Genomic DNA, 25,968 nt, shown 5'->3' on the forward strand with positions numbered 1-25,968 from the left:
CAACAGCACTGGAAATAAATAAACTATTTATTTTCATGTACACGTTTCTTCTTACACTTTATGGAAAGATTTGTCTTCTCTTCGAGCGGTTCAGTAAACGCTGCTTTTTTCATATTGATGACAATCTGTCGACCACATTCATAAATATTATATTCTTTATAATATATTATCACAAAAATAACAGCTCAGAACATTGTCTATTCAGCAGGAAAAAAAACCAAAACATTTGCATTCTTGCCGCTATGACTTCCGAAAATCCGAGCCTTTAGTCTTCCCTCAAAACTTAACGCAACAAAAAACGTATGCTTTTGCATTTTCAACAGGGAGAAAGGCATAACTCAAAAAGGAAGGCGGCTGGAAGAACGGTGGGGCATTCATCAGGTAGGTGCGGTTGGTTCCATGTGAGGGTTCAGGCGTAGAGACAGGGAAACGCCTTCATCCAGTCTGGAATGACAGCACAGTTGCTGTTTGGATGGGAGGAAAGGTGGGGTCAATATGTTGGAAGATGCTAATCAAAATGCATTCAACTTACATTGATGTATTTTTCCCCTCTCCCCATTATTTGTCGGTTTGGTCGTAAAGCAGCTCATCGTCTAGAACATCAACACTTCCTGAGTTTGAGGCAGCTTCTGAGGGCAGACGAGACCAGGTTTAGAACTGCAGCGTCTTAAATACGTATACTCTCCGTTTGTCCATTTCAGTGCAAATAGTTAAAAGATTAGCATGAGCTCTGAACAATCGGAACACGAGGGAACAGCACAAAAAAACTACAATTACTGGGAAAAGACGTTTATTTCGGTTCTAGAACGGGGATACATTTTAGCTGGCAAACACCATTCCTAATCATAAACCAAGGTAAAACACAGAAACATGCAAATATTGTTCCTAAAACCCCTGAACACTTTTTAAAACCACTAACAATCTAACTTATTGCTTGTCTGTGCCATTTGAGGCCACAGTCATGCAGAAACGTCTTTGCTGACTTGATGTCCTACTTTACTATCAAGCATGGATGCACACAGAACAGAGAAGGATTTGCATGCAGCAGTTCCTGTTAAGTGAATGAGTTAGCCTCCTCCGATTACTCAGTGGTTTCCATGGTAACACGTTCCTTCAGAAGCTTAGCAACGCACTCGCTCTCACCTGATAAACTAATGCAAGACATGCTGAGCTCCGACGAGGCTCCGATGACGTCATCCTGCAAGAAGCAGAACCAGAGCTTTTGATCAGTCGATGATGCAACAGACGGGGGGTGGGGGGGCATCTGAGATCAAAGTAGCATTTCTCCCAGGTAAACCGACGAGCGACATCCTACAGCTTTGATTCAGGCCGCCTAAAATGTTTTAATGTGTCCATCGGTTCCATGGCTTCGAGTCATTGGAGTCGGGTGTTGCAGTCACAGAAGGTCTGCTGTCCATCACTAGTTCTTAACCTGCTCTGTGTTGATTCACTTTTAAAACAGCTGAGAAAATGAATAGTTTGGTATTCCAGCGTATTTGTAACAAAGCCCATCAAATGTGTGGCTGCTGAGTTAGCAGTTTCTCCTTAATGCATGGAAACGTCTGACGTCTGTGCTGGTTGTAGCAAGCTAAATCTAAAACTCGATTTTTCACCACTATTCTCTACATCAGGGGTGGGCAAACCTTTGGGCCACAGAGGGGTCTAAAGTTCAATAAAAATAAGGCCAGACCAGATGTGTGGAGGGTTTCCCGATCAAATCCAGATAAAACTTGCTTTAATTTTGCTTTAAAATGAATTTATGTATTTTAAAATGGAACATTTTTAAGTTTTAACTTCAGCTTTTGTTCTAATTTTAAAGCCATTTCCACTATTTGCAAAGCACAATCCTAGAAAAATTCCAGTTTGGCGAGCCATATTAAGTAGTTAAGCATATAAGCTATTTAACATATCAGTAGTTTAGCATGTGGCCCGTTTTCTTGTGAGGGCCACAATTTTAAACTTTAGGCGTCTGTCTTTCATTGTGAAGCCCTCTGGTACCCTGAAGGAGTTGTAAAGGGTTCCATGAATAAAGTTTCATTCGTTCATAATCCTTCTAATCAAATAACACTATTTATGGAATAAAAAATAACTCTCAGAAAAAAAGTCAGGAAAAATAATACTAATTCTATCAATTCTATCAGATCCAAGTGTCAGGGAGTCAAAGTCTGAATCGTATTTCAGGTCTTTTTTGGTGAATTTTACACGGATGCTTTCTCATTTGTTGCCTTTTTAAAATCACGGAGCATTTTTCTAAATTTCTTGAAGAGTCACATTCATGGAAATTCTTCTGAGGTTCTGTAACCCCGTTGCAAACGAAGATTTCTCCATTTCATTTAGACTTTTAAACGTGCGTATGTCACCACTTGTGGCTCTTTAAACTCAACAAGCCTTGATTGTAACAGCTTTTTTCCAAACACTGCTTGCACATTTTGTAATTTAGTTTTGGACAGAGTCCCTTTTGCCGCAGCCTGCAGATGCGTCCCCTTATAATGATGCACACCCCTCTCCAACCATGCAATGTAGCCCTGTGACGGCCGCCACGGGTTGGCTACATGTGTCAATCCTGTCCACAACAGTAACCATGGCAGCCGGCACTTCTTTGTGCACAAAGGCAGTGCAGGCCTGCCGTCCTCCAACCCTCACCTCAGACGCCTCCAGTTAAACTCAGGAAGTTGAAGGGACCCACCAACATCTGCTGCAAAGAGCCACGGTTGCCCCCTTCAGCACTGGTGTTCAGCACCTCCTGGTGGCCGACTGCATGACCCAGACGTATCAGCTCCTCACCGACGTCCAAAGCCTGCGGAGCACACGTTTGGGAGTGTTTCTGAAAGCACGCGCTCGCTGTAAAAAGAAGAAAAAGTCTCACTTGTCCATCCCTGCTGTCGTAGAGCTTAACACTGGGCCAGGAGGAGATCTCAGAGTGGGAATAACTGCAGAGTTTGGCCTGCAGGGGCCTCCAGGAGGCACAGTGTGTCAGCTGTTCAAAGACGTCCAGAGCCTCCTCAGTCCACACCTCCCCTGAAAAAGCAGCAGATGAGCTTCGATCACGCAGACAGAATGGGAAAGAGGCTGGGACCACAATCAAATCACGTTAGACCGAAGCTTCAGGCAAAAACAGAATCTGGACATCTGTGCTTCGCTCCCAGACAAACATGTTTGCCATCAAATGGATATTTAGCCAAAGCCTTTACCTTTTGGCTTCACTCCTGCTAAGGTACACTCAATAGCTTGGAACGGTAAGCTGAGGAAGTCGCTCCTGAAATTTTAATGCAGAAAATGCAGAAGCTGTTAGTAAATGAGCTGCATCCTTTTCAGAGGCATGCCAGTGTGTGGAGGCCGTGCTGCATGAGGACGGGGAGAACTTCGCCCCCGGAGGAGCAGCAGGAGCAGAGGAGGAGACGCGGTCTGTTCCATGAGCAGAGGAGAACACCGCCTCCTTCAAAACCAAACAAATGCCCCAAAGATCTTCAATGCTCCTCCTGGCCACGCCCCTAAGCCCGGATGCAGAAAGTTGGCTGATGAAAACCGAACATGAGAACATGCTGCTGTTTCCACACACAAACGGCATCTCATTCTGCTGATCGCTCAAAACTCTGCCGCCGTTTGTTGTTGCTGTTCCTGCGCAGACAGCCGCTTACCTCATGCGGCGCAGCCGGTCTCTGGGCAGCTCTGCGTTGTCCCCGAAGTCTACATAGTAGAGGTCCACCAGTCCAGAACCCAGGACTCCCAGCACTCTGGCTCTGTTCCACGTTGAGTGGTCTCGGTACGGCGCCGCCACAATGTCGCCCACCAGAACAGTCTCCACCTTCTGCTCCTGTGCACGCACACGCACACACGCACACGTACACACGCACACACAGTGTTTGGTTCAAACCAGTACTGAAATCAGTACCGACTGCAAAGTACTGCTTTCCTCCAGGTTTCTATCAATTATACGTAGAACTTTTGAAAACCTTATAGAACGGATTTTCATTTCACCAGAGGTGGAGCCAGTACTGAGAATGTGTACTGGATAAAAGTACTTTTGAAAACTACTCAAGACACTAATGAACATTTTTTTTTACTTCTGATGAGGTTTTTACTTTATATAATTCCTCAATCTTTTCTATATTTAGTCTGTAAACCTGTATGGAACAAATGTGTACATTTACACGCGTAGCCCCCATGCGGTCCTCAAAACTGCTTCCCACACATACAAAAACTTTAGTTACATAAAAAAAAAACTCAATATTTACTTCTTCATGTCTTCATAAATGTAACTCCTCAAATAGTTAACTTTCAGAACAAATAGTTTATATGTAATAAACAGGAGGAACAGGCTGATGTTTAGTGGAAAAGTCGTAGCCGTGAATGTAAAAGAACGCCATTAGAGCCCCCCCCCCGCGTGTGTTGCACGCTCAAGAACATGCAAAACTCATGAATCCAGGTTTTTTCTGTCACAGCTCTCTTGGAGTCGTAGAACACAAACTGCAATCATTCATTTCTCCTCCATGATCAATATTCAGACGGTCGGTCCTTCCGTGAACTAAAAAGGACCCCCCCCCCCCCCATGTGACTACCAAATCAGAGTCCCTGATTAGTCAAAGCTGAACTTTGAACGCGGGTTTGATGGCTGCACAGAGCCCAGAATGCACACATGGGCGACCTTTCATTGTAGATGGCGGCTTGAACGCGTGCTTCATCATCATCATCATCACGCTCGGGTAGCTGGACACATCCGTACCGTGGGGTTAGCACTGCTGTAGAAGCGGCTCATCTCCTCGGTCAGCTTGTCCAGCTGGAAGGAGCGAACCCCCAGGATCTGGATCCAGAAGTGGTTTGGGTTCTCCGATGCAGAAACAAAAACCTCCAGGTGTTCATCCGGCTGGAAGCTAAGGTCTGGGCTGGGAACTAGAAAACAACCAAGAGAAAGTCCCGTCAATCCCCAGAGGGAAGCCCGTGTGGATCCAACAGGGTTTTAGGGAGGGAACTGACTTTCAAAGGTGGATATTTCATTAAGAGACTCGGTGGAGAGACTCTCCACCTCACCGTCTGTGACTTTCTGCTCCTCTGGTTCTTGCGTGTCCCTACAATCATGAAGAGGTAAGGTCTTCTCCGGCTGGAAAACAGGGCCGTTGTTGTTCAAACCCAGGGGGGCCTCCGGCGCTGCAGGGTCCGGCTTTTGACTTCCATGACGTTTCTGGCGCAGAGCGGATGACTGTGAGATCTTAGACCTCACCAAAGTGTCTTGTCTGACTTTATCCAGAATCAAGTCCTGGAAACAAATCAAGGTGGCTGCAGTTAAGCTGACTAAAAGCTTTTGTTAAGGCACAGAGCTCTGCAAACGTTACCTTGGCGTGCTTCACCTCCTGCCTGGTGCCTGTGATGGTCACACAGCCTTTTGCCCCTGGGGTGGGCGTTTTCTCTTTGGAACAGGTCACTTTGGCTCCTGTGGTCCTGGTGATCAGCTTCAGGCTTTCACCACCACGCCCTTACGCACACAGACACATGGATGGCGGCGTGTCCTTTGGTTACACCCGTTCAAACCCCCGCATCATCGCTGGGGGTGTCTGTCAGCACCACTCAGGTAAAAGTTAACCGGAATTTCTTTACAGCTATGACAAAAAAGTATATTTTTGCTTTCATGTAGATGCTAAACTAGGGTAGTTTTGGAACCAAAGTGGTTTGATGCATATCAAAGGGTTAACATCAGGCTGCAATGAATTCTCAGATATTTCTGTTCCTGTTCCACAAAGTAGGAATATTTATGACGTTCAAGATGGCTGATTTGTACTCTATAGTACAGTAAAAATACACTTCAGGCAAAGTAGTTATTGCTCTAAAATTGCTAAATATTTTTTTATTTTGAGTACATAAACTAAACAAACCGCATGAGCTCCTGTCACAGGAAGTAAATACATTTTCAAAATAAAACCGTCGAGTGTTCGTAGATGTAAAAAAAAAAAAAAAAGAGACTGAAGTTCAGTTTTTGGGAAATAAGTTCTGAAAAACAATTTTTCAATTGTGTCGACAATTTGAATGACAACTAATAGTGAAAAAGAAATGCAGGATGTGCGACGCCACGTGACTGCTAGCATAGCGGAGAAGCCGCCGTCAAAATGTTCTTCTAGACTTGTCAGTCAAGATGAAAAGTTTCTAGTTGTTCTATTTCTATCGTCTTGGTTTACGATCTTCTACTAGAACTGCAGTCAGCGAAACTTTGTGGATAAAAAACTGTGGAGAACATTTTTAGATCTTCTTGTTAAAAGATCCAAAGCAGTGATGTTTCTGTTTGGTTTCCTGGTGGAGTTAACCAGGAAGTTGACAGAAAACCTTTGAGTGTGACGTTGTTTAGAGTCATAAATATCATTTCTTTCTAAGTCTTTGTGTTTTAATGGTTATATTTTGTCAATTCTGATCTCTTGATCCAAAAAAAAACAAAAAAAAAAAGAATAAATAATAGTTTTTGAATAAATATTATTTCCATTTCTATAAATCCAGCAAAAAGACATACAAAGTAGGAAATAGGCTGGGCGGGGCCACAAGTCCTCTGCCCCATTCTGATCATCCACCTGCAGACAAACAGATCCATGCACGTCTTTGTTTTCCTTGTCTGAGCTAGAATCTAGATCTAAACTGGACGGCTGGATGGATCTGATGTTGCTGCCATTTTTGTTGCACCGCTAGTGTTGGCTGTAAGCTAGTGGGGAGAGAACGTAAACAGGAAACCTTTAGCAACGGGGACGGTGGGCAGGCCTGAAACTTCCTTTTCGCTAAGCCTGACGCAGAAAGTCATGTTGTGTGAAACTATAAAGGTTTATTGAAAACAAGCGGCTGTATTGATAGAAGTGGGCGGGGTCACAGTAACAGCGCTGCGTGAATGGACCCTATTCTTTTGTCACTCAAACACGATTATTTTCCCTTCCAAATCCGTGAAATAAAAACAGACGACAGATCAAATGCTTTTCCAATGTCTTTCCCTCCCAGGGTGCCGACCCCTGATGTAGATCATCGGTTAGCCTTGTTTTGCACCAGTCTCTGCTTCTCCGTTTCCTCTTTTTTAACTACTGTTTTATCCAAATGGACTAAACTAAAGCGACTATGACTGAGGGCTGCTTCTCTAATTTGTCTGCCACTTCCACATTACATGGTGATATTTTTTAATATCACCAGTTTTACTCGACAGGAAGCTCCAGCGAGAACTGTGAGGAAACTATACATAACTCCTGCTGTGGCTGCAAATGTTATCAATATTTTACATCAAACTCCCACTCATATTTTACCTGCATCATGTGATTTTATAGTTGAACATTTTAACAACAAACTACAGTCAGCCATTGATGCTGTAGCTCCACTTAAAACTAAAACGTTGAAAACTAAAGCTACAGCACCGTGGAGGAACGAACCAATCAGAGCCATGAAACGTGAATGCAGGAGAGCGGAGAGGAAGTGGAGAAAAACGAAGTTAACTGTATATTGAAAAATTTTTAAAGAACAGCTAACGAGGTACAGTCATGCAATAAAAAAAGCCAGAACCCTCCACTTCTCCAACGTAATTTTACAAAACAAAAACGATCCTAGAGTTCTCTTTAAAACAATAGACAGTTTAACTAAAAGAGACTCTCAAAGGTCCTCCATAGCAGCCTCAGATGCTGTATGTGAGAGTTTTGCAGACCACTTCTGGAGTAAAATCAATGCTATTAGATCTACTCTTAACTCAAAAAGGTGTTGCTTTTAATGAATCTATAGCATTGTATTTATCAGAGGAAACACTGGAAAGTTTTGTCCTGGTTGATGCTGTGGGACTTGGTCAGGTTTTCTCCCAGTTAAAGCCAACCACCTGCCTTTTAGACCCAATCCCCACATCGTTGTTGAAAACATTTTACGACTTCTTTGAGTCTGAGCTTTTAAATATAGTAAATTACTCTCTTCAGACAGGTGTCTTCCCTGCTGCCTTTAAAACGGCAGTGGTGAGGCCTCTTCTGAAGAAGAGTCATTTAGATCCAAACAATTATAACAATTATGGTCCAGTATCCAACTTGCCATTTTTAAGTAAAATGATTGAAAAAACTGTTTTAATCCAATTTAATGAGTTTTTAATTAGAAATAACATCTTTGAAAAATATCAATCTGGTTTTAGGACAAACCACAGCACAGAGACGGCCCTTTTTAAAATAGTAAATGATATTAGATGTAACCTAGATTGCCAGAAACTCTCAGTTCTGGTACTACTGGATCTCAGTGCTGCTTTCGACACTGTAGATCACAGTATTTTACTCAACAGACTGAGAGGTTTGGGCATCTCTGGTACTGTACTAAAGTGGTTTTATTCCTATCTCACAGATCGAAGTTTTTACGTAAGTATGGATACTTGCTCCTCAAGGGTCTTCGACATCAACTGTGGGGTCCCCCAAGGTTCAATTTTAGGCCCACTACTTTTTAATCTATATATGTTGCCACTGGGGGACGTCATCAGGAGGCATGGCGTTTGTTTCCACAGCTATGCTGATGACACTCAACTCTACATCGCTGTGTCTCCTGATGATGAAGAGTCGGTCAACACACTCTTAAAATGCATTTTAGACATTGAGTCATGGATGGCGGAGAACTTCCTACAGCTAAACCAGGACAAAACAGGTTTTAGTGATCGGTTCTGAAGACAAGAGAGAGATAGTTTTATCTAAACTAAAGAATTACAAAACTTCTCAGTGTGTGAGAAACCTGGGTGTCATTTTTGACTCTGAGATGAATTTTATCCCAAAAATTAAAAATATCACAAAAACAGGATTTTATCATCTAAAAAATATAGCCAGAGTCCGCCTGTTTCTCTCTCTTGCCAGTACAGAGGTGCTAATGCATGCTTTTATTACCAGCAGATTAGATTATTGTATTTTTGATTTTTTTCAAATAAAAAAAAAAAAGCCCTGCTTTCTGGTCTTCCAGAATTTTTAAGTCGCTCTTACTATTTCATATGCCTATTAAGGTTTATGTAATTATTTGTTTTTTGTCCATGTTTTATATATATTTTAATTTTATTCCTTTTACATTTAATTACACTCCAGTGACTGACCCTTCTCAGTCAACGGGGTCGCTGCAGTGGGATCTCCTGGGTCTGACTCTTTTGATCGGATCTGGGGGGTCCTGTGGTAGTGTACTCAGTGAACTTGGGTTGGGGGGGGGTCGCTGATGTGGACATGTCCCCAAAATATCGTTTCCCCACTTCAGGACAAAGCCTGGTCTCTACATTCTATCATTTTATCACTTATTTATTTATTTATTAATTTATTTTTTGATGTGTGTGTGTGTGTTTTTGCGGGGGGGTGGGGGTGGGGGGGTTGCACCACGGTTTGTCTTGTCATCTTGTTTTTAAATTTTATTGTATTTTATGCACAGCACTTTGAGTGACATATGTTGTTGAAAAGTGCTATATAAATAAAGGTTGATTCGATTTGATTTGATCATCATACAGTGTCATTTCCCAGCATACTGCCACTTCTGCATCCTATATGTTTACAGGGAAAAGATAGGGATCCCTTGAAAACAATAAGAAGCGTGTTCTGTACTGCAGTTTGGAAGTAGCTTCCATCCCACTCGTCCTCACACCTGTAGGACGGTTATTTGCTATTTTATCATCTAAATCTAAATGCAGCCGTCCGGCATACACCAAAACATTTTGTTTTGACTCCACATAACAACATATATTACCAATCTTCTTCCTCTTTCGGCTTTTCCCATCAGGGGTCGCCACAGCGAATCATCCTTTTCCACCTCACTCTATCATGGACATCTTCTACCCTAACATTAGCCAACTTCATGTCCTCTGTTAAGACATCCATGTATCTCCTCTTTGGCCGTCCTCTTGCCCTCCTGCCAGGCAGCTCCATCTCCAACAACATATATTACCTATGATGCGGCCAAAAGAGACCTGAGGAACCTCCAGAACCTCTGAGGCGGGTTCATAGTCGCTGATTAAATTCTTCAGGACACAGTGGGCCAGCAGGACCTGCTCCTTCGAGCCTTGGAGCAGGAAACACACTCCCGCCTCGCTTCCAGGCTCTCCGGATTCGGACAGGACGCTCACGCGGGCTCCGCTCTTGTGGTTCACCTAAGAGCCAAACAGAGACCATCAGAAGAACTCTGCTGAAATAAGAGCATAAAACGATTGTCAGGACCGGACCAAGAGGCTGTGTTAATGCCACAGTGCTGCAATGAGGCGCGGGTTCAAATCCCACGTCTGACATTCCACCTGCAAGCAGAAAGGTATTGCACCCACCCTGTGACTGGGAGGTCATGGGTTCCAATCCAGAGTCAGGTCATAGCAAAGACTCTAAACAGGAACCATTGCCTCCCTGCCCGACAGTCAGCATAAAGGGGTTGGATTGGGGGGGGGGGGGGGGGGGGGGAGTCACAGAACAAGGGCCACACACCCAGGAGCCATACATCTGGTGGGACTTTAACCACACTTAGAAAATAGCAGAGCACAAAGGACTACTACTTGGAGAACCTGTGAGCAAGGCAGCGTCTTTGTCATTGATCTAACCGCACACCACTGGTGGACCTGGGCGAACCCAAGAACCATTTAGCTGGAATGAAATGTGGAAACACGAATCGAGACAAGAAGGTTCCTAGAAAGACACGGAGGTTTGCAGCTAACGTCTGCCATCCTGAATCTTATTCTGATATCATCAGGAGCTGCTTTTTCACGCTTAAAGGCCCAATCACATGCAAAAAGCTGTTTTTAACATGTTCTTGAGGCCTTTTTCTGGTGGTGGAGGACATATAAAGAAAATTAGGCTCCAAATTGCATTTCTGAATTTTTTTTTTTTTCAAATCGTTGTGACAAAAATATGCAGTATGAAACAGATTGTATCTGGGATGTAAAAACCACCTGGAATGCCACCAGCTTCCTGCTCTGCTCCATTCTGATGCATCCACTGTCAGACACACAGATCCATGAGCGTCACTCACCATTTCTAGAAATGCAGTCTGAGACCTGGAGATGTTTCTGTAGATTTCTCCAGGCAGGGTCATTTTATGTTCTTCCGTGTCCGTTTCTTCACCCGCTGGTCGTAAACATAAAAAAAAACGAAGACACTCAACAAAGTAGCAACAGCAAAAAAGAAAAAGGCACAGATTCAGCGTTTGGCAGAAACGTACGGTTGCTGCTGATGCGGCGGTACAAGATGTAACCCACGGTGAGTCCAACAGAGAACCCGGCTGCCAGAGCCACCACTTTTCCTGAGCTCAGGCTCATCTTATGACCCTTCTTTAGGGCATCCATGCCGTTTCTGCCCCCAGGAGGAGGATCCGCCTAAAACCATCAAATAAGAGCGTCAAGTCAGACACACAACTGCACACAACTGATTCTGACTGCAGACATGTCGTTTCTGATCCGACTCTGCTATGGAACTGGATTGAAAACAAATAAACATGAAATCATCGGTTTGGTAACTTTAGAGCCATTTTATAGAACAGAAAGATCAAACAATAAGGTTTTAACAGCAGACTTGTTTCTTTATATGATGCCTGGCAGCTGCTGTTATGCAGTTTTTTTTTACCACATTATTTGCCCTTGTTGTGGTTTTGTGAAACAGAGGAAATAAATCTGTCAGAACTTGCAGATTTAATTTAACAAATGATGATTTATCTGCAAACACAAGTCACGATTTTATTTAAACAAACTACAGAACCAGTCCACGTTTTTAAGGATGTTTTTTTTGCCTCAAACTTTAGGAACTTTTCCCTGACATTTGACAGATATTCTGCTGTGCGCCAAGCTAATCCATCAAGCTAGCAGCATTAGCATTAGCTAAGCTATTTGTTCCGATTCGACGCGCAGGTGACAGGTCCGTTAGCCGGAAATGAAAACAGACCGCTGTGATGCTGAGACGACATTATTCTACGGGGGGCGACGCGAATGAGCCGACACTACACAGCAGATAAATGAATGACACAGACGAACCCCTCTGGACTCCTCTGATCGACCCCCGAGATGATGGGACTCTGTGAAGCTAGCTGAGCCCCAGACCGGAAACAGAAAAAACAAGAGCCTCCGTTGTATTTAAAAAAAAAAAAAAAGTTTCCCTTTTACATTCATTGAGCTATGCCCGAAATATCTACACATTTTTGTAATTTCAATGATAATATTAGTCAAACATATGTATTTTAAGATTTCCTTAAGCTGGAATCCGACCTGAATTCGCTTTTATTTGTAAGTTTATTCCATAGACGGCTTCAGCCTTCAAAATAAAAGTCGCTCTTCATGCAGGTGGATCAAACAGAAAATCTTTAAGAAGTTCAAAGTTTATAGTCAGTAAATTCAAATAGTGAAGCCTGTATTTATTTTATTTTGAAATCATTACACAAACTGAAATATTCCAAGCCTCTATATATTATTTTAATAACTTTGTCTCATGAACTCCAAAAAAATGCAGCACTATTGGTTCACATGACAAGTTTTACTCTTTGAATTAACAGACCAAAAAAGCTCTTCAAACGTAATTCAGATATTTTTCCAAATGTATCCATAGAGCCCTGCGACAGACATGTGTCAGAGGTGTGAGGGACGGAAAGCTAGTAGGAGAGTGAGCGTGCAAATAAAGAGCTCTCGGTTATGGGTGACGGGAAGGGGAGGGTCACTCTGCACCAATAGCTCCGCCTACAACTCAGAGGTGAAATTGTAATGAACTGCAGGTGTGGGACTTTAAGGAAAAAAGGTTTTCCAGAACCGGTAACCCTTTAAACTCCATGTTTCAAAAGTCAGACCAGCTTTATTACCTAGAGTTTTATTAAAAGAGGGAGCAACCATCACAAACATTTGCCATGAAAGCATTTACAGAAAGGCCGTCAGGCTCGGGTCAACTCTGGGGTCACGAGTCCTTCTGCTCTCCTTTCAGACTGGACCTCTGCTTCTTCTGCTCCGTCTGTCCCATGACTCTGTAAAGTCTCTTGCGGGCCTCCTTCTGTCTCTTCATCTTCGCCTCCTCGTCCTTCTCCTTCTGCTGGAGGAACTCTTTGTGCCGGGCGTGCTGCACTGAGTGGGCTTTCTTCCTCTTGTGGTTGTGGACGGTGCGCAGAGCGTGAAGCAGAGCCGCCACCTGTTGGGCCGCCAGAGGACACCGTCACATTTACAGGACAACATTGTCTTTTTCTCGAAAAGCGTTGTGGGGAGGGCGTCCTCCCTTCATGGGACTGACGGTGAACCTTCATTCCTGCTGCTGATGCAGTCATGAGCTCGAGCTTTCTCACCTTCCTCTCGTGGGGTTCTCGTATCACTTTGGGCCTCTGCAGGTCTCTGGGCGTCTTTCCCTTCGCCTGCTGCTGTTTGGGTTTGCTCTTGAAGGGCAGGGCTTTCTGCAGCTCCTTGGGGATGTGCAGGGGGTTGAAATGCCTCGGGGCTCGTACCACGGGCTAGAAAGGGAGGCAAAAGTGATTGTAGAGGTTACAAACGCCGTGGATGACCTGAAAAGAAAATCACTTTCAAGCCTCTGAGGTTTATACAAAGAAGTGCATCCCACTTCAGTTTGCTGTACCTTGTAGAGAGAGTCTTGGTTGGGCTTGTTGTGGATGCCCAGGTCAAGCTTCAGCTGCCCCAGCGTCCTCATCCCCGACCAGCCGTCCTTCTGGCCGACCGGCAGCAGCAGGGAGGTGATGGGGTTGTAGAGCTGAGGAACCGACACCGGATACCAGGAACGCAGGAACACAATGTCTGCACCACAAATGCACAAAGACGGACTTCGTTCGAATGCTTTCTGGGGAAAACATGGCGACCGTAGGGGTGCAGCGGTTTCTCACACCCCGAGAGAGAAACCTCCCTGATCAACCAGGTTACCCCAATCCTCCATCCTGATTGGGAGAAACCGTCTCCTCAAGGAAGCCGGTAACCTGATAACTTACTGATGGCGCACGCCACACAAAAGGCCTCAAACACTAAAAAGAATCCCTCCTTTGAGCCCACCTGCTGCAGTCAACATCCTCAGCTTTCAGGAAACTCACCACTCATGAGCAGGCGGTCCTCAAACGTAGCTCTGAAAGCCCCCGGAGGTGTGGACAGGGCCTTCTTTATCTGACCTCTGACCCCCGAAACCGTCCGCACCGAAGCTCCTTCAAATTTCGCCACCTCCAGCACCGTGTTGAACATCCCCTGAAGACCAGAGGAGACGAGGAGCATCAGCGTCTTCTGCCGCTGCTGCACATCAAGTCGGGTCCAATCTGACCCGTTTATTTAGACTCAATGAAGCAAAAAGCCTCAGTTTTCATCTTTCAGAGCTGGTTTCTCCTTTGAGTTCGAGGAAAGATCCACAGGTCGGACACAGAACTGCTCCTCCATCAGAGGATGGACAAACATCTGCTTTCTCACCTTAACAAAGGAAGTGTTCTTGAAGATCTTGTAGGGATAACCAATCAGTTTGAGCTTCTTCACTATGGTCACAGATTTATCAAGATCCAGGACCACTCCTGTGGCCGCGATGCGAAAGTTGGCCTGCAGACAAACAAAGAAAGGAGACGAAGACCCCGTCAGAGAGTTTAGCTTTCACCTGCGGAGCGGGAAACACTTTTTAGCTCGACTTACTTTGACTCCTGCCACGGACTGCAGAGCCAGGAAGCCGGTCCCCTGTGGGGTGATGGGCCCTTTGGGACGATAAGGTTAAACGGTGACCACGCGTAAATATGACAGCAAAACATCTTTTCAACACGTCCTGACTTCAAAATACAGAATTTAAACTGTGTTTGTGTCGTTTTGACACAGTTTTCAGATTAAAAACAACCAGCCGAGCCAAACGAAGCTTCCTGTCTTTATGGAGGTCAGTCGCTTCACTTCCCCTTAAAGAGCCGGCTGGAGGTCGGGATGCTTTCCACACCCAGCAGAAATGTTTACGTCCACACATAGAAGACCTCCGGGCAGAGCCAGGACGATCAATTCATCAACACTTGTAATAGATTCATCTATTTGAACAAACCTGGCGATTGCTGTGAAAAGCCTCATTTCCATTTCAATGTACGACATTGTGGTGCATTAAAAGATCAAAATACAACCAAAAAGGCGTTTTTTTTAAATCACAACAGACTTCTAATCTGATTTAAAAAAAATTATCAGGTCCAGAGTAACATCAAAAAACTGTAGGAACATTCTTCTTACTCTCGTTACTACGGCAACGCGTCGCACTGGGTATCAAGCAGTCCGTCTTTTTGTCAAAAACTAGCCTAATACAACAAGAAGCAGTCCTAATTATTGATTTATTTAGTAAGAAAGTGACCACGGTATAAGCGGGCCCACGGACTTTGGGGGCGGTCCATTACCAGAAACGCCATCAGGCCTCCGCTTCGTCCTTTTATTTATGATAACGGACGCCTCACCAGGAACGATCCCTTATATAATAGTTTTAAACCAAAAATGATCATTGACGCCATTAAAATTAAAAAACGGGATGATTTGACACCCTAGTTAAGGGACGGCGCCGGTTCCTGCTGAGCTGCGGCTCAATCTGGTCAGAATACGAATCTTCAGGAGGGGAATCTCGTCTTTGATAACAGCAACACTAGATTCCATCAAGTCCAGGATAAACCTTTGGATCTAAAATACACGCTTTTTATTTTTGAATAAGCAGAAACACTCAGACATGAGCGTTTCAGTTTGTGTCCCCCGAGCGAGCGAGCAGGAGACTCACCCCAGATGGAGGCTCCACAGTGCATGTGCAGTGGCGTGTACTTGAGGAGGCGGTGGCGTCCGTTGTGGTCTTCGATGTGGTAGAGGGGGATGGTCTGGAAGCGCCGCCAGCCTAAGGAAAGGATCAGAGGGTCCCTCGTCTTCAGGATTCGGTCGTACCATCGGTGTTTCTTCAGTCTCATCTGATCCAAACACAACATTCAGATCAGTCGTCATCAAGAGATCCCAAAAGGTTTAAAGAGAGACAGAAATTCTGGTTTACACACTGAATGACCAAAGGGAAACTGGATGAATCCAGAACGGAGCTTCACACACCTGCAGGTACCCTATGTTTCCTTCGCTGGACACCAGGCCTCCGAGGATGATGGGATAGTGGGGGTCAAAGTTGGTGACGAACTCACAGGGCACGGAGCTGATCTCCACCCTCACGTACATCCCTGGCCGGAAACCTTCGTACTGGACTCTGGTCTCATCGTCCACGTCCTCGAACTCCGCTCTGTTCAGCTGAGGGTCAGACAGGAAGGAGGGCGTGAGGGGGAGGTCAGGGCGGCGCAGCGGGGCGCGTCCCACCCCACGGCCTCACCTCCGCCTGCTTCTGCATCTCCTCCTTCAGGTCGTCGAAGTAGGTGGCGTCTCCGTCATCGTACTCCGCGTCAAACCTCTCCTTCAGCCTCCGCTTCTTCTCCAAACGCTTGTTCCTCTGAACCACCTCTTCCTCCACCTTCACCTCCTCCTCCCCATCTTCATCACTGTCGGTATTCTGTCCGTTACACGGTAAACGAGAACGTCAGGATTCAGCGTGGGCATTGCACCGACAACCCCTCCATATAATCTGTTGGTGGATGTTTTCTGTCTTCAAACAATCTGTGAACTTCTGACACGAACCAAACCGAAGACCAAACCGAAGAGTGTCAGGATGAAGGCTAATGAGGGAATTAAAAGGCCACATCATAAATCCAAGCTTTCTCCTCCAACAGGAAACACACAAAAGTACAGAAAAAAAGTCATCCAGAAAAAAAAATCCTTTTGATCCATCAGAAAGATAGAAATGTCTTTTGTTTTTATAAAATGTTTCTTTTTTGATTCCAGAGAAAAGACTTTCACTGCTTTTTTTAAATGCAGCCTCAAAAAACAAACAAACACTTCCTGCTTCATTTTTTGTTTGAAATGTTTGCATTTTTTTATTGCAGCTTTTGTGTACCATGATCAATGATTTGAGGAAAACTGTGAATATTAGGAGTCGGGGGGGTGGGGGTGGGGGGTTTGTTTGATGAGTGATTCTGTCAATCAAATAGTATTTCTAGTTCTTTTATTTTTTTTTAGCTTTGCGTTTGTCTGCATCTGGAGGTCGTTCACTTTTCATCCCATCAGGGGTCATCACAGAGAGATTTTTGACGCCGGATTATCCTTCCTGACATAAGCCGGCAGTTCATCCGGGCTGGGGACCGGCACAGGGAGACCCCGACTTGGGCTGCAGAAGTGTCCTAACTAAAGGACCCAGACTGGATGAAACATCTGGAAAGGAGGACCTGTCATCTGAGGAGCGTCAATCCTCCTTTAAATCTAACTGTTTGAATATAAATAAACCATAAATAAAAGCAGGAAATAGAAAAAAAAGTCTTCCTGCTGTGGAACAATCCTGAATGAAGGACATTCTTCACAGGTGTGTCAGAAATGAGATGGAAATGCAAACAAAATCAAACTTGTGGATAAATAAAACCACATATAGAAAGAGAAACTGTGAATGTTTATACATCTGTAATATTTTTGCTGCATTAATTATGTGACTCGACATTTGAGCCATTCGTTAGGCACGTTTAAATTTAAGATCAGAGACGTTTCTGTGACGAAGCAGCACTTCATCACACACGGTACCTCGGCCACATCCTCTTGTCCTGATTGGCTCTTGTGGACTTCTCCTGTTTCCAGGTCTTCAAAGTCTCCGTACAGCTCCTCTACACAACGCAGAAGAGCACAGAACCCGGATGTGAGACGGATGTTCAGGCAGGAGGTCCCGTGAGCCGCAGCAGCTTCAGCTCTCCTCACCGTCCTGCTTCAGAAGGGTGGCAGCGTCCTGCCCGTCGTCCCACTTCCCCGTAACAAAACAGTCTCTGATGGTGTCCAACATCTGAAAGACGCAGAGAATGGGTTCATCCCTCCCCAGCAGAGCTCCATCAGAGCAGGGCGGAGTTCCAGCAGCCTCACCTCCTCCAGATCCCAGTCGTGGGTGGTGTCCGGGTGGAAACGGGAGCAGTCCACGGCGTTCGCCTGAACCCTCCTGCTTTTCTGTGGCCGGCTGACGCGGAACAGCCCCCCCAGTTCCTCCTCGTCCTCCTCAGAGTTATCCGCCTCGAGGACTGCAAAAGAAAACGATGCCTCCTTTCAGACGGACTGACCGAGAAAAAAAAAGAAAAAGAAAAGCTCTGACTGCTTCCTGCCGTACCGGCGCCGTAAACCAGCTTTCGGAGATTGGGAGCAGCTTCCTGATGTCGGAGAAACGCCTCCGCCGCCTTCTGCTGCAAACCGTCCTTCCATCGCAAAACCCCTACCGAGGAGAGGATGCTGTGAAAAAGCCAGTAGAGTAATAATCCCCCGTCTACATCTGTGATTTGTGAATGTCTACTTCTTTTGTCTTGATCAGAATTGTGTTATTTAAGTGAAACTGCTTTTCTTAGTGTTTGATTTTTCCTGGGGAATCTGAATAACATTCCCCGATCCTCGTCTTCTCCTACAGCAGCATCAGCTTCAGAAACCTGGTTCTCCTGTCAAATCCACGCTGAACGCAGAGAAATGTGGGCGTTTCGGGGAAATTCATATAGAATATAGAAAATGTCTCAGATGGAGAAAAGCTGCTTCTTTTGGTGCAATCCCATCATGCAGCACCACAAGTCCATCTGGTGTCAAAGTGTTCCCAGTCACCCCCCTTCTCTAATCACCCTCCTACCCCCCCCCCCCCCCCTCTCTTCTTCCCCCTTTTCTTTTCCGTCCGATCCAACAAAAAAACGGTTACAAATATAATTAATATGAATAAAGTTGAGCCTAAATTCCAAAAGGGGTTTATTCAAATATACATCTGGTGTGTCAGAAGATTCATAACCCCTGTTGGAGCTTTCAGCTCCCATCTGTCTGCTCAGCTGTTGGACAAGACAAGTAAAAAACAAAAAAAACTTAAAATGACCTCTGAGTTGTGGGACTGTTAGAGTAGAGTAAGCCTTGCCGACTTCCCATGATTCCCATCATTTACTCCCTCTAGCTAACAGCCCCTCACAACCTAACATTAGTGGTGCAACAAAAATGGCAATAATATCAGATCTATCCATCCGTCCGGTTCTGATCCAGATTGTAGCTCAGACCAGGAGAACAGAGACGTTCATGGATCTCTGTGTCTGACAGATGATCAGAATGGAGCAGAGCAGGAAGCTGGAGGCCCACTGATGGCAGCAGCTACGTCACAGTTCGGAGTTTTTTCAAACCACATTTTTTTCATCTGCTCCTGATTCGCAATTTGAATTTAGGAATGCAATGTCCTCCGAAATCAGGAAAAAGGTGTTAAAACACTAAAAACAGTGAGCCTTTAAGGAATAACTGGACACTCACCCTCCTCCTCTTCCTCATTCATCTCTTTTTCTTTTGCTCTTTTTCCCTCATCTTCAGCTGCATCTTCCTCTTCTGAATCGTCATCCTCCGTTTCTTCATCCTCCTCAGAACAGTTTCCAGAGTCTCCTGCCCCCTGACCCTCATCCTCCTCTTCCTCGCTCACCTCCAGCTCGTCCTCGCTGTCGGCAAATGCCGGCACCTCGGCCGTCGCTGCCGTCTCCTCCAGCCTCTGCCTCTTCCTCAGAGGAGCGCCGCCCGCAGTCGTCTTCTCAGACTGTCCTCGAGCCTCTTTGAGGAAGGCAGACAGATCTTTGCCACTCTCTTCATCGTGGTCGCTCTCCTCCTCCTCTTCCTCCTCCTCGTCCTCGCTGCTTGACGCGCTGCCGTCATCTTCATCTCCAGGGAAGAGCACCCTCCTCCTCTGTCGGTTGGTGTTGGAATCCCAGACGCTCTCCTCCTGCAGTCCATCCTGACCCCTGAAGACACAAAGAGGAGGAGGAGAAGGTCTGCCTGTGTGGTCGTTGCCCTTTCTGTGGTCGGCTTCGTCCACATTTGATGAATCCCAGGAGAATTTGATCCGAATGAATAGAGAACCAGCCAGAGCCCAGACAGAAGAAGACGGCGTCATCTGCTTCAACAGACTTAAAGAAGTAACATTTAAGGACGTTTCAAACGTTTTTTTAAAGCTCCTTAAATCTGAGTTCTGTGCAAAGAAAATAAAACAAACAGTCAGAGTCGGCCATGTCTTCCTCCATCACCACGATCTCCATCATGACTGCTTCACCCTGCAGTATTTTGCCTGATGGACTTGAGTTTGACACAAAGAGAAGAAAAGAAGATGTTCACTTATGAGCTTTATATGCTAGGTTTTCTTAATGATTCATGTCCCCTATTTATATAAATGTATGGAATTATTATGTATATTAACTTCATAATTATGCGCCATGAATTCACTGTGGTTTTCATTAGTTTGCGTTTTGATGATAGTACTATTGGCGGTCATTGAGTCAGTAATCAGCTGGTGGGTCACATGTTTAGAAATTCAAAATACGAACTTCGTTAAGGTTCCTGGTTTTGAGCGGGTCACTTGGACCCAGCATCCGCCTCTCAGCGACTCTTTGTTTTTTACAAACCATGCAGTTTTAACACGTTTTAACCACGACTAATCCATTTCTCCCATTTTCCCACATTGACTGAATGAGCTACTTCACTAGCTGAGGTTCAACGACTCACGGCCGTACGACGCATCCTGGAAATGTTTTTTTAGTGGCGGGAAGTCACATCACGCTGATGAGAACAAATGAAGTCCACTGACCGGCTGCTGCATGAGGCCAAATTAAATGAAAGTGGTTTAAACCCTGTTCATGAATCCTTTGCCGCCGCTCACCCGCTCTGCTCTCCGGCGCCTTCGGGGCCCATGGTCCCGGAGCCGCTGAAGAGCGACACCTTGCTGGCAGCCATCTTGGCGTCCAGAGTGGCGTGCGTGTCGATGAGGGACTGGACCAGCTCCGTGGTGGGTCTCATCTCCTCCTGCAGAGGAGCACGTCTGGATTTCAAAGCTGGTAAAAGGGAGGGAGCAGAAGGAGCTGGGGGGGGCACAATACCTGCTGCTGGTGGACGTGGCTGGCAGGGAGGTCAATGTACACGGCGTCTTTGTCATACACCACCCCCCCAACGCCAGCCATGGGGGCGTAGAGCAGGCGCTCCTTCTCGTTCAGCGCTCGCTTCTTCTGAGCGTCCGGCAGGGGGCACGGGTCCGGCAGGAAGTCCACGTCACTCACCTCAAAGTCTCCCACCCCTGTGGGCAAAAACAGCCAATCACAGCCCAGCGCTCAGGGTCCCAGCTGCAGCTCCTCCGTACTGCCCCCTCACCTGGAACGTGGACCTGGCCCTTGTTTTTCAAGTGTGTCCCTCGCAGGTATCCGTAGAGCGACACGGTGCGATCGCACTTTGGCTCTGTGCGGATCTTCTCGGGGTCGGTCAGGTCCTCCATGCTGCAGAGGGAGTTGGAGAAGAAACGCAGACTTACTGCACTCCAGCCGAAACTCGAGTTGAAGAAGTTAAAAACCGTCCGTTCATCCTCACAGAATTCCAGATTAAGGTCAGATGCTGAATTCAGCAGATGCTTGCCAGGCTTTTATTTTGAAATGAGCTGATTTTAGCCACTTCATGGAGCTACGGCCTCCAGATCATCAAAACCAAACTAGACTGCTGCCGTTTCAGGTGAAAGTCACAAAAATCGGGTGGAAAAATGACATAAGCTACAGTAGAAGAGGGTTAAAAAAAGGACATTGTTTGCAGAAAACTGAAAATATAGGAGTGGTTTGATAAAATAGACACGATAATTCATAATACTTGACTCAAAAATCGGTGGCTCTTTTATGGACCGTAAGTTATTTACATAATAAACAGAGCGCACAAATAAATGATATTAAGTAGCCATTATAATGGTAATATAATATGTGGGGTACCCCAGGGCTCAGTCCTCGGCCCAAAACCTTTCTGTCTTTACATAAATTATATGGTCAGCGAATCTAATCTTATTTTCAGACGACACTACTTTTTTTCTGTTCAGGTGATAATTTAAAACACATGAAAGAAATACTTCCAAGAAGTTTGATGTAAACAAATATTCATTGAACTGTGAAAAATCACATTTCATGATATTTAGCAGTAGAGACACAAATGTGAATATTTAATTTGAAGTTGATGCTGTCAATTGTAAATAAATGTAGCTTTTTAGGTTTTATTAATGTTTCCTGGAAATCCCACACTGACGGCAGTAAAACAAAACATTAACATTATAAGACTCCATACAGTTCAGGCGGCAAATGATGAGTCGTCTTTTCTCCTTTATCAATTTCTCAGCAGTGTCATCCTTTTCAGTTCAAACTGGTTCTTCGAACATTGAATGCAGAAACACTTTCATCAAACCAAATCTAAATCTATCACATCATTAGAACAGTTATGGCTCTCATCTTTGCACAAACGTCCATGCTCTGATGTCTCTGGAAGGCGGCGTGGAAACGCGCTCGCTGCGACTCACCGGTCAACCAGGACGTAGGGGTGGGAGGTCTGCCACACCAAGGGGCGGAACTTCATGACCGAGATGAAACGGCCCAGATTCTTCACCTCCTGAGTCTGGTACTCCCCGTACACCATCCCCGACAGGTAGAAGAGTTTGGCTCCCTGAAAACCCAAACCCACAGGTGAGACACGGAGGAGCCGGCGTGGCGGAGCGCGGCGGCGGAACAGACGCCGCAGTCACCTGGTACACCTCCGTCCAGAAGCGATGCTTCAGGTTCTTCTTGGTCTTTCTCAGAGTCTTGTTGTTCTTGAAGGAGTCCAGGTGAGTGAGAACGCCCATGATCCGAGGGAAGCCGTGTACCTGACAAATGTTGAGGAACTCGAACGTCTCCATTTCGAAGCCAAAGCTGGCGTCGATCAGCATCAGGACCTGCACACAGCCATCCACAGGCGTCTGAGCGGAGAAGCTCGGCGGGAATGTCTGCATCATCCCGAGTCAAACTTACGAGGTCGGCGACCTTTGCCAGATCGATCATGGTGTTGATGTCGTTGTTGCACTCCATGAAGGTCAGACGGCGTTTCTTTCCTGAAGCACAACATCGTTTTCAAACAAAGAGAAAACACTTCCTGAGCACCAAGAGGAAGCTCTCAGTCAGTGATGTCTCCAGGTCTTCTGGGTATTTACCGTCTTGTGATGCAAATGTACTGAAAATGTAACATAAGACCGACCCGTCACTGTAATGCCAGAACCAAGGAGCTTCAGCAGCTTAGAGGAGCCAGCCTGACAATCACAGGCAGAACAAGGACATCCGATTCTGCTTTGGCTTTGTGCCTCTCAGTCTGTTGTGTCCAGACTGACGGACTTGAAGCCAAAACCTTCTCAGTGGCAGAACAACAGGATGTTTGGTTCTGACTCCATCACCAGAATGAAGCGGAGGCCAACTGACCCCGACTCCACCTCTGACTCCACTAAGAACATCGGCAGGAGGGCTCAGGCATGCGGCTGATCCTCCCAAAACAGTGCTTTTGGTGTCCTTGCAGCATTTTTCTCATGGTGGAGGCCAGGTATGAAATAATTTCAAGAAGAAAAACTCCAAAAATCTCTGAGGATTTCTGTATTCTAATCCTGATGGACCAGGAGCAGATAGAAACGTCTGGTTTGAACGAGCTCGCAGTTGTGAGTTGTGTCAAAGTCTCCCTGTCATGTTAGGTTGGGGGTGTGAGGGGCCGTATGCTAGCTGGAGAGCGTTAGACTGAAAGCAGAGCTCAGTGTGGGACAGCGGAGTGTGTTTTATCGGTGGATCTTCATTTCTGCAGCTGCACTCACCAGAGACGATCGTCACAGGACCACAAATATCCCCGAGCTTCTGCCGAGTGAAGTTCTTGATTAGGCAGCGGATTAGGGTACTTTTCCCCACCTTGGGGGGCCCCATGACCACAATCACAACAGGTGGGGGTTCCAGCGGAGTGCGGTCCACGACAGGGATGTGATGTTTTTTCGCTTTTATGTCCTGGGCCCTGCAAAAACAAAATCCCACCAACGGTAAAGCTGTGGTCGGAGAACGGCGAACCCGTCAGATGTGAGCGGCGTCCGTGAGAACCTGTGGAAGGTCTTGGCCATGCGGACGGCCGACTGCACGGCGAAGGCTTTGGGGTTGCGTTTCCGCTCATCTCCGTCTGCCGCCCCGGCCTGCTTCCTCAGCTTCTTCTTCTGTGCCTTCGGTCCGCTGTGCTTCTGCTGGTGCTTCCTCTGTTTCTGAACTTTCTCCTCCATCCTGGTGGGAGGAGCAAACCAGAACCAGCTCATTTCAAATGTACAAGCCCACAACTCCTTCCAGAAAACCAGACTCAACCATTCTAAATGTCTATTTTTTAGGATTCCACAGGAAATCTGAAATTTCCATCTGGAATGTAAAACAACAATGGGGCAGGTTGTAATGACCCCATCTGCCATGACCCCAACCTCCAGGGGCCCCACATTGGGCACCAGGGCCCAACCACACACTCACACACACAGCTAAATGCCTGAAGCAACCGGAAGTACGTGCTTTTATTTTCTAACAGAGGAAGACGTGAAATCAGCTGATCATCAAAAAGAATCCACTCCATGTCTGGTGTTTGTTTTTAATCCAAAAGTCTTCAGAAACTCCACAAGTTTATCAAGCCACATGAAGGAAATCTTTATAATTGAACTCCTAAATCGCTGCTTCAGTCTTTTGTTTCCACATGAGGCGGTTCTTCTGCGGTTCTAGCGCGGATTCTGACTCTGATCTGGATCAGTTTTCGGAACCATCTGCTGGTTTTAACTCCAGCCTCCCGGTGACTCTGAACGCGTCTTTGCCTCTAGATAATCTAATACGTCCTGGTCTTGTGCCGGTTGTCTTCAAGCTACCGATCTGAGTTTGTTCGGATGCTAACACAGTGAGAGGAGTGATGAATGCAGCTGCGCCTGCGCAGACCTCCGTGGAGAAAGGCAGCAGAAACACGCAGACTTGAGAGAAAATATGGGTTCATACCTGGCGGAAAGGTCCAGCCGGTCTTCCACCTGTAAAATTCTAGTTTGTTCACAGCTCACGTGTGCATGAAAGGCTCACCCGGAAGTTCTTCTTTATTCTTTCAAAATACCCAAAGTATTTTTTCCTCTCCTGGCGCCCTACCGCCCCCTACCGGAGGGGAGTGTAATTACCTTCGAATTACTGAAGGGGAAGAAAAGCATTTGAGCTGTGGAGGGTTTGGGTTTGAATACTTGGCTGGAGGACAGCTCATTTGGTAAAGCACCAAACTAGACCGAAAAGACCAGAGTGAAATAGAACACAAGCAATTACCAGCATCTAGTGTGGGTTCTTGGCCAACACTTGCATGCTACTGTTCCTCATTTGCCAGTCACTTTGGAGAGGACTGCTCTCCAAAGAACCGTCAAGTTAGTGGTTTGAATCCTCCTTAAAAAAAGTTTAAAAAAGAGAGGTCCTAGAGAAAAAAATAAGAGGAGAAACTACATAAATATTTGTGCAGCTAATATGAGGCCCAGGCGTATAAAATCAGATAATGTTGATGTAACCAAAGTGCCATTGGTTCTGCATATGCACAATATAGACAATCTATAAAAGGTGTCAATAATTTCCTAGCATTAGGCTGTCTGTTAGGGCATCTCAGCAACTCAAGATATATATACACACATGTGATGTTATGCTTCAATGACAGATGCAAACATTAATAACATTTTATGTTGGATATTAGATATTGGTTGTTGGTTTCGATAAACTAATTTAAAATCCCACTCCCACCATATTTTTATCTGTTTTCAACCCTTCGCTGATATCCCATCATCCCTTTGTTTACACTCTCCTGCTGGTTTGCAGCCCCTCACACCCCCAATCCAACATTACAGGTGGAACAAAAATGGTGAAGAATATCGTGGCTATCCATCCGTTCAGTTCTGATCCAGATTCCAGCTCAGACCAGGAAAAAGACGTTCATGGATCTGTTGGTCTGCCGGTGGATGATCAGAATGGAGCAGAGCAGGAACACTGTGGCCCACTGATGGCAGTTTATACGTAACAACTTCAGGCTTTTTCAAAATGCATTGAGTTGAGAAAAGGAACATTCAGAAACACAATTTTAATCTTAAATTCTTTTGTATGTGTCCTCCATCGTGAGGAAAAGGCTACATGCTAAAAAAAAACAACATTAATATTAGA

At 45.6% G+C, this 25,968-nt stretch overlaps 3 protein-coding genes across 4 annotated transcripts in view; 1 reads left to right on the forward strand and 2 right to left on the reverse strand.

The window, feature by feature from the left end:
- LOC144987874 (uncharacterized) overlaps positions 1-25,968 on the forward strand; it is a 230,354-nt gene that overhangs the window by 162,225 nt on the left and 42,161 nt on the right. The gene's annotated exons all lie outside the window — the stretch shown is intronic.
- tdrkh (tudor and KH domain containing) lies at positions 10-12,035 on the reverse strand. Of its 2 annotated transcripts, none has more exons than XM_011488548.4 (14): positions 11,942-12,035; positions 11,137-11,290; positions 10,948-11,042; positions 9,883-10,084; positions 5,331-5,470; positions 4,975-5,254; positions 4,724-4,890; positions 3,639-3,814; positions 3,192-3,256; positions 2,867-3,018; positions 2,687-2,797; positions 1,144-1,198; positions 533-629; positions 10-464 (listed from the first exon to the last, which is right to left on the reverse strand). In XM_011488548.4, the coding sequence occupies exons 2-13, from the start codon at positions 11,258-11,260 to the stop codon at positions 559-561; spliced, it is 1,638 nt and encodes a 545-aa protein (XP_011486850.1). In that variant the 5' UTR covers positions 11,261-11,290; positions 11,942-12,035; the 3' UTR covers positions 10-464; positions 533-558. The 2 variants fall into 2 exon arrangements, with proteins under 2 accessions (XP_011486850.1, XP_011486849.1); XM_011488547.4 differs by having other exon boundaries at positions 10-444; positions 11,942-12,009.
- On the reverse strand, positions 12,749-24,925 carry bms1 (BMS1 ribosome biogenesis factor). The gene is made up of 23 exons (XM_023949500.2): positions 24,787-24,925; positions 23,872-24,045; positions 23,598-23,788; positions 22,777-22,856; positions 22,512-22,700; positions 22,290-22,432; positions 21,116-21,237; positions 20,848-21,041; positions 20,631-20,773; positions 19,244-19,719; positions 18,090-18,191; positions 17,852-18,003; positions 17,693-17,774; positions 17,522-17,601; positions 16,230-16,406; positions 15,962-16,150; positions 15,648-15,828; positions 14,552-14,610; positions 14,339-14,461; positions 13,975-14,122; positions 13,512-13,687; positions 13,228-13,389; positions 12,749-13,076 (listed from the first exon to the last, which is right to left on the reverse strand). Exons 2-23 carry the CDS (start codon positions 24,042-24,044, stop codon positions 12,849-12,851), a joined length of 3,570 nt encoding a protein of 1,189 aa, XP_023805268.1. The 5' UTR covers position 24,045; positions 24,787-24,925; the 3' UTR covers positions 12,749-12,848.

Source organism: Oryzias latipes, chromosome 19 (genome assembly GCF_053564925.1).
Source record: "Oryzias latipes strain Hd-rR chromosome 19, Olatipes_Hd-rR_3.1".
Lineage (NCBI taxonomy): Eukaryota > Metazoa > Chordata > Actinopteri > Beloniformes > Adrianichthyidae > Oryzias > Oryzias latipes.